Source organism: Elaeis guineensis, chromosome 4, assembly GCF_000442705.2.
Source record: "Elaeis guineensis isolate ETL-2024a chromosome 4, EG11, whole genome shotgun sequence".
NCBI lineage: Eukaryota > Viridiplantae > Streptophyta > Magnoliopsida > Arecales > Arecaceae > Elaeis > Elaeis guineensis.
Genome location: NC_025996.2, coordinates 89,644,116 through 89,652,836, shown reverse-complemented (window position 1 = coordinate 89,652,836; position 8,721 = coordinate 89,644,116). Strand labels below are relative to the sequence as shown.

The 8,721-nt window shown below is 37.1% G+C and overlaps 1 protein-coding gene across 3 annotated transcripts; it reads left to right on the top strand.

Annotated features, from left to right (window-relative positions):
* The first annotated feature begins 240 nt into the window (after positions 1 to 240).
* Positions 241 to 7,922, top strand: LOC105034059 (putative E3 ubiquitin-protein ligase LIN-1). Of its 3 annotated transcripts, XM_073256690.1 has the most exons (9): positions 241 to 488; positions 554 to 2,015; positions 2,458 to 2,658; positions 2,839 to 2,936; positions 3,110 to 3,763; positions 4,340 to 4,484; positions 5,691 to 5,909; positions 6,899 to 7,205; positions 7,605 to 7,922. In XM_073256690.1, exons 1-9 carry the CDS (start codon positions 457 to 459, stop codon positions 7,715 to 7,717), a joined length of 3,231 nt encoding a protein of 1,076 aa, XP_073112791.1. In that variant the 5' UTR covers positions 241 to 456; the 3' UTR covers positions 7,718 to 7,922. The 3 variants fall into 3 exon arrangements, with proteins under 3 accessions (XP_073112791.1, XP_019702422.3, XP_073112792.1); XM_019846863.3 differs by having other exon boundaries at positions 241 to 2,015; XM_073256691.1 differs by lacking the exon at positions 7,605 to 7,922 and having other exon boundaries at positions 241 to 2,015; positions 6,885 to 7,067.
* The last annotated feature ends 799 nt before the right edge of the window (positions 7,923 to 8,721 follow it).

Genomic DNA, 8,721 nt, shown 5'->3' with positions numbered 1-8,721 from the left:
TCGTTCGCCGCGTGCGCCAAAGCAGGGCAAGTAGACAGTTGGAGTTGTGGGAAGAAGCCGGCGATTCGAACTCCTCAAAAAAAAACAAAGCTGCCGGCCGGGGAAAAATGCCACCTCCTCTCCCCATCTGTCACCGTCTCTTTTGTCCTCTCTCTCGTCCTCTTTCCCTCTGGCTTCTCTATTTCGTTTCCTCGCTGACCTCCACTAGAATGGACTCCGGTTCGTCCACATCCAACCACTCAACAATCTCCACTCTGCGCCACTCCCCTTCCCATCTCCTCCACCACCTTCCATTTCCCGATACTCTTGAATTCTTTCCTTGTGTGGTTTTCTGAAACTCTATTTAGGGATCGATATCGAGCTGCAGCATCAACAATAATACCTCTTTCTTGGCGGTGGCAATGGCATCACTGGAGGAGCTTCTTTCTAAAGAAGGGTTCAAGGGGAAGACGAAGCATGGGTCAAGAGGCTACGCCACGTCCAGAGCTGTCAGTATGCCGTCACCCCGCACTGCTCATGAATGGAATCCTTCGTTTCGTAATCCAGATTACAGGTTTCAGAGGGGGAGGGCCAGGTCTGATGTATTTTGTCGGCGATCGCAATCCATGTGGTCGGAAGATGGAGCAATTCGAGGTGGGAGGTCGGAGAATTCTCGCATGCGAAGAGAGACCTCTATGGATGGGTATGAGAAAGAATCACTCGAGGATTCTGAATCAAGTGAGTGTAATGATTTTGAAAAATTTAAGGCGTTCAATGGAAGACTCCGAGCTCATCGTGCAAATGGTGTCAAAGATTTTAAAATGCATGAATGCGACACAATTCAAGACAGAGAAAGACCAAGGTTTCAAAATTCTGGTAAAAAGGTTCAGGAGAAACAGATACGTGAATATACTTATGACAATGATTTGTATGAGGATGAGAAGATTGACAATGCGAGGAATTTTGGCTCGAGGCCAAGCTTTAATCATGGTCTTCAGAATAGAAGGGATGATGATCTTGAGAATCCTGGTACCAAACTGTCACTTTGTGATGCCGCAAGTCGGGCCATTATTTCGATCTTAACTGGTTATATCAGACGCTTCTTCCAAGAGGAAAACTTCCGTGCATCGGTTCGTCATAGTTGTGCAACTTGCCTTGGATTGGGCTTAGCAGAAAAGAACCATCAAAAAGATGGTGGAGTGTTTGCCAGTCTTGCAGATGCCATTGATGCTGTAGAAAGAGTTGTTAAAGAGGGTCGAGATACAGGGGAATTAAAGAAAGCTTCACTTAAGCTTAGTGTTGTAACAGGGTTAAACTCGGTGGATTTGAAGGACAAATTTACTTCTGGAGTTCCCAATTCGCTTGTCGCAGCATGTGCACATCTCTACCTTGGTGTAATTTATAAGCTTCACAAGAAGAACAGAGTATCAGCCAAACATCTCCTCCAGGTCTTCTGCAATTCTCCATATCAGGCAAGGACAATTTTGTTGCCAGGTTTGTGGGACCGCCTTTTCCTTCCACATTTCTCTCATTTGAGGGAATGGTATGACAAAGAAGCAGAATTCATACCGAGAACGTCGAGTAGGGTGAAGAAAACAAAGCTTCTGGGAAAAGTCTACAATGACATACTGGATATGGGTACTTATCAAATTGCAGATTATTACAAAGAATGGCTTATGGAGGAGAATGGATCTCCTGCACTTCCTTCAATTCCAGTCCCTTCTTCATCTTATCCACGACGAGAAGGTTCTAATGCAACTGATTTAGCTGTAGTTTCTAGTGCAAGAAGTCCTGCTTCATCTCAGCCAATGGTAAGCAGAAGATTGTATGAATCTGTTTTCAGTCAAACAAAGAAAATGGAAGAAGCTGAAGAATTGAAAGGAAGAGAGGAGGAGATCGAAGAGGAACAGTTCATTGTTCATACGAGAAGCTCTGAAAGCCCAATACAAGAATACGAGGAATACTCTCCTAATTCAGTCATACAAACACAAGAAGATAACAACACTAGCTCTCAAGAGCCAAAGGAATCATCTAACGTAAGGGATATAAAATAAATTCTTCCTCTATCTTCTCGTTTTGATTATTTGTTGTTCGCTAAAATTCTCTAAGCAGTACAAAACATGTGTGAAGAACTATCAAGCATTTAGGTTTCATGAATTTATTTTTATTTTTTATTTTTCCGAATATAAACACCATGTCGGCAAAAGAACTTCATGTACGAACCATTTTCTAGACGTTATTGGTGTTGCTGTCTGGCCATCTTGTGGCCTTTGTCTAACCTTTGATCATGTGCCCCTAAGGATATTTTATATACATATTTGAGAGGAAGGATATTATATATACTTTTGGAAGCTTGAAACATTTATGGGTTTACATTTTGAATGGGCCTCCTGAATCTTGTTCACTATTTTGTTTCCTTTTGTCTTTTCTATCTAGATTGAGCATCTTTGATTTTTCAAAATATTTCTAACCTTGCAGGGAGATGAATGGACAACTAACGAGTCTTGCAATGCATGCAAAGTGAATGATTTTCGGGTAAAAAACCCCACTGTTGAATGCCATGGCATCCAATCTAGTCCTGCCATCTTGGGATGCGCTTGTTTCCCCTATCTTGCTCCACAGACAAAAGAGAATGAGCTTACTCTTAGAAAATTGGCACAAGCTGTCTTCAAACCACAGGTGATTGATTATTTCCATTATATAATGATTCTATCCTTCTTAGGTGTGTTAAAAACTTTCCAGTTTACAATATGTACCAAAATAATCTAACTACATCTTGGAAACCTTCAGTTTTCTTTTTCATCTAAGTGCACAATGTTATGGATTCTCACTAGTCAATCTCTATACCGCCTACTTCAGGTACAGATGGGCAGTGTAGAAAGTACAGGATCCGAGGTGAAGAATTCTGGGTTGTTGTCTAAGAATTCTGATAGAAACTCAGCTGCATTAAGCTCAAGGTACAGAACCCATGACCATTCTCTTCATGAACTCCTAGTGTGTTGCATTCATTGTATGCTCTGAGGTTGTATTCATTAAAGTTCATAGGTTTATTTGCTATTCCTAGACTTTGCATAGTCTAGCATTTCTTTATCATAGACAACTGTTGAATGACTCAGGATCTGTTTCTCAGTGCAGAATCAATTGAAGATTATGATGATGTTGACAGAGGCTCTTTTTTCTCTAGTATTCCAAAGGATTTTATGTGTCCTTTAACAAGACAGCTTTTCAAGGATCCTGTAACACTAGAGACTGGGCAGACCTTTGAGGGAGCAGCCATTAAAGAATGGTTTGATCAAGGGAATAGAACATGTCCTGTTACCGGACGAGAACTGAAATATTTGTCTGTCCCAGTTATGAATTTTGTGTTGAAGCGCTTAATTGATGCCTGGAAATCAGAACGTTGTAAAAACCTCCTCATTTTTGCCACCCAAATAGCAGAGAATGCAACAAAGCAAGATCGTAAATCCAAAGATGAGTCAGCTTTGTACATAATAGAGCAGCTTCTTACTGGTTTTAGCACAGAGGAACAAATGGAAAACGCCAGACACCTTATCGCTCTTGGTGGTTTAGATTTTCTTATACATAGGTTGGAACAGGGAAATTTAAAGGAAAAAACATGTGTTGCTGGACTTCTGTTATGCTGTATCAAGGCAAATGGCTGTTGCAGGAGCTATTTGGCACTAAATCTAAAGAGCTCGTGTATTCTTGATCTTCTCCACAGCAACCATTTTAGATCAAGAACAAATGCTGTGCTGCTGTTAATCGAACTGATTTGCCTAGAAAGGTTTGTATGTTATACTAAGTATTTTCTTTTTCTTGCTGGTATTTATTGCAGTATTTTTATGTGTTATAGTTCATGAAATTTTATAAATTTTCTTATAAATTTTATGATAGTGACCTTGCCTTTGTTATAGATGGATTACTTACAACTTTTCATTTCTTAACTAGATTCCATTAGACCAGGAGAAATATCCTATCTAAAATTGTTTGGGTAAGGTGAAGAAATATGTCTCGTAAACCTTTCAAATATACAATTTGAAGTCTTTTTGTTTATTCTCCATGTTTAATGGTTATCACTAGATCAAAGAACATAAATTCATTCAACACATATTTTCAGAATAACATTCTTACTTTGTTCTATCGTGTCAAAGAGATGTCTTTAGAGAATTATCAGTGCAATGTATTCTCTTCATAATATTATTATTTCCTTCTAAAAGATTGTGTATTGGTTGGTCTAGGTCATTTCACTCATAAATAGCTGGTTTGGTTCATCTGATCCTCAAATTAAGAGCTTCAAATTTTATTATCGTATTGCATTTTACCTCCATATATTACTAACTGCTTGTTTTGGGTGCCACAGAAGGACAGCAATCACACTGTTCTTAAGTGGGCTGCAAACTGATGCAATTGTGAATACAATGCATGCACTGCTTGTGCATCTTCAGACCTCGCCACCCGAAGAGCGAGTCCTGGTTGCTGTTCTTCTTTTACAATTTGATCTTGTGGTATTCTTCTTCCTGGCATTTTGATATATTTAACTAGATTTACCTTCTAGAACCAATCTATCACTTTGCCCCCAATTACTCCTCCATATCTGTCGTATGTGTTATACAAACCATATTGAGCAGCAATCAAAGTTAAAAAGAGCTAATTTGCAGATAGTTGCCACCCCTGCTAAGCCAGTGTTCCATGTAAATTAAGTTTGACATTCAGTTGAACTAAAATCCAATATAATCTTTGTATCAATACCTTCCCATCTAAATTGGCCACATACTGAAGTTGATCCTGTGCTTGGAGCTCTTTATTTTACATCATTTATATTTTCACATTTTTCGGAATATAAAATGTTTATGCAATATTATAGAAATATTTAGTGCTAGTATGTTATTCGTTTACCACATCTATTGCCCTCAAAAGGAAAATATTTGTTTTTGGTTGTCTTTACAGTTGAATACTTTTAGGACTTGTTTGGGTTGTGGGAAGAGGAGGGAGAAAAGTATGGTCCATAGAAAAATAGAGAAATGCCTCATATTTGATTGTAATTTTTAAAGGAAAGAGATGGGAAAGTAGCATTTCCATTGAAATAAGATTTCTGCATTTTATGGAAAAGAAAAATCTATGTGGAATATGGGAAAGTTCTATTCCCACTAACTATAAATTGGATTTTTTTTTTTTTTTCAAGAGAGCTTTTAAGCCTTTAGATAGAATGGATAAGAATTTTCTTTTATTTAGGGCATAGCAAGTATTTTATGAAAATAGATGCTCAACCGAATATAAGTCACTCTGGAATATACTATCTTCCCATGGTCAACCAAACATGCAAAATCACTTTCACAGGCATCATATACCTAGATATCAACTTCCTAGAAAAATTATTCTAGTGAGAGGAGATTCTTCCTGCAAATCAAATAAGTCCTAGATACTATAGAAAATTATTTTACTCTGGTAGCAAAAAATTATTTTACTCTGGTAGCATTGTTTGCAAATACAAAAAGAATTGCCAGAAAGTACTGACACACTTTAGATAACAAGTTTTCATTAGGATTGCCTATAAAAGCCATGTAGCCAATGATTTAATTTTGTCATTAGTTCTTTCAATCATGTCCTGAAAGGGCGGTTCCATACACAACCTTATGGGCCATTTTGTCCAAGATATCATATCCTGAATTAGTCATAATGATATTCAAACTTTTAAGACATTTGTGCTGCAGGTAGAACCATGCAGGTATAGTATATACAGAGAAGAGGCTCTGGATGGCATAACGCTAGCTCTAAATTGCTGTTCCTTTGACCAGAAAGTCATACCATATTCTCGGAGGGCTCTTCTCATGCTGGGTGGTTACTTCTCCTCATCTGGAGAAATATTGACAGAGGCCTGGTTGCTGCAGCAAGCAGGATACTCTGATGGTGGGGTTGAAGAAAGTACATTGGTATGTCAATTTCTTATGAAGCCATATTTTTCTCTCATCTGTTATTTTATGTACTTCACATAGTAATTAAATCCAGTTGGCTGCTATTTGCTTCAGAAATTGTTTGAGGAGCAGTCTTTTACGGATTTGGATTCATCTGTTCAATGAAAGTTACTATATTGCTATTTAGCATGTGTTTTTTTACGGAGGTTAGAACAATGGAGCTTAGAATGGCTTTTTTATGACGCTCAAGTACAAATCCTCAATTGTAATGGTTATATCATGGAAATATACACATAACTTGATGCCATTCAAAAGCTCCATAACAAATCACCCCTACTGCTTTCTGATCTGTGTTTGACATCAAGTTGATCATACAGATGACACATTGCCGATTGCATCATTGATTTTACTAATACAGCTGAATGCATTATCCTTGATTCGTTTTGTAGTTGAGTGGCTTTTATTATCAGTAGCACTCCGAGCATTTTCTCATACTATCTAGGCCATGGATAAGATATTTAGTCTCATTTATCTCTTTGCTTCTAATATCATGCCATACATGCATTTGCATCCTACATTGTTAGTACATCGTAATGTTTGAGTCATATTGCATAACAAGTTCTGTTCACAAGAAAGTGAGAAGAATGAATTTAGTGTATGGTATGCAATGTTTCATTGTCCTGAATCTCTATATGAGCTCTTTCTTGCATTATCTTTCATTTTCTCTTTATTTTTTTGATCCTTCCTTGTAATATGATGTCCACATGAACAAATCCCATATTCATGAGCTTTTCCCCAACCAGCAGTTGGAAATACCCACAATTTTGCAAGATTATGTGATATAGGAATTTGCTAAGGCATCTCTTGGTCATCAGATACAAGCTATATTGTTCACTGAAATTCAAAATGTTTTAATTTGTCTTCCCCTCTTTTCTTTGTTTATTTTGGAGTTGGGCATTTTCCATGAATGCTGTTTCAGTTGAAAAGTTTCAGTTTACTGTTTTCAGGAAGAAGCAAAAGAAAAGGAGAAATGGTTGAAAAATGTGACTTTGGCCCTTCTTCACAGTGGAAAGAGATCATTTCTAGAGACTCTGTCAAAGTGTTTAGGTTATGGGAACCCAGAATTAGTGAGGGCATGCCTGGCCACAGTTGCTTGGTTGAGCCATGTACTCTTATCCCTGCCTGCTGCTGGGCACCAGCTCTCTGCATTCGCAGCTCTCATCCCTCGGTTGAAAGAAAGTATAGAGAACTATGAGCAGATTGAGCACAGAGTACTAGCTTCAATAGCTTTGTTCAATTTTAGCAAGATTATGGGTAAGCTTATCCAAAGCTGAATACATGTCTCTGGTAGATGGACTAAATATGAAGTTACCATCCTCAGTTTTCAGACAATTGCATTTCCACAGAAATATGTAAAACTGTTTTTTCCGTACTCTGTGTGGAACCACCTTTGACGCAATTCTCTTGATCAAAATTCAAATAGTTTTATTTTGATAAGGACAAATAGTTCATTAATGAAAGAATCTGTATTCAATTTCTTGTTATACTTTTCTACACTACCATGCCGATCTATGCATATTTTTTCTCAACAAGCTGACAGGACTTGTAAAGTTTTTATTGCCCTCAAACATGCATATTAATGCATGAGAAATTATTCTGACATTAGAATTGAGCTTTTCTGATTTTCTTTTTCCCCTTCATGGATGCCTGCAGAATGCAGAGTCCTTCTGAGTTTTGCAGATGAGGTGCAGAATCCTCTGAAAAACCTTTCGGACATAACTTGGACTGCGAAGCAACTTTATGCTACCATTTTTGGAGAACTCTAAAATCTATAGGCATCATATAACACACGCATAGATCTCATCCTATCTACAGGAGACTGTCATTTTGGCTGACTTCAATCAAGTGAAACCATCTTCATTCACTTGCTGATGTAAATATTTGCAATTTAGTGATATTTAATTGTACCCATACAAGCTACGTAGAATGATTCATTGGTAGTTAAATATTCTTTCATATTTCACATAACCATTCGACTCTGTTGCTATAGTTGGTTAAGTACTGATGGAGTCATCAATATTGTTACAATTTATTTGCTTTTCTTATATGCAACAAATTCATCTGAGATGAGCAAATTTCAGATATACGCAAAAAATTCTCTACATCTGCCATAAGCTTCTCTTCTTGATGTTATTCTTTTGAAAAGCTAAAGAAATTCCATCTCTGAAATCCTTATACAAATGCAAAATTTGTTATATGAAATGCAGTATAAGCTAAAGCAAATAAGTGAACCATTTTCAGAGATGTGGAAGCACTCTAGACAGAAGCTTCAGGGACAAAATGGGGACCAAGGCATAAGGCACTTCAAAGAGCAATCCTATAAATTTAACTGGGATGATTGTATATATGATGACCAAAATCTTATGCCTAAGCAATCATAAAGTTGAAGTGCATAAAAGATATCAACGTTGGATGCTTATTTAAAAAGAAAAAAAAAAAAAAAAAACAGATCAATGATTTGCTATCCAAATTGGATATCGATAGTATTTATTATGACTAAATAAAAAATGGCTTGAAATCATAATTCATAGATTTTGGTGGTCTCTTATCTATACATCAATTGGGTGCAAAAATAAACTACTCTGATGGCACGATAAAATATTTTGCTATGCTTTAAGCATCATTGCCACAAGTTTGGCATTTGGGAATAATTTGGCTAGACATGATGATTTGGAATTGAGAAATAATCTGACAAATTTATCATAAGTTCAGAAAGAGTTTGAATAACCAAGAACTAGAAAAACATAGCAAACTTAGTAAAATATAGACT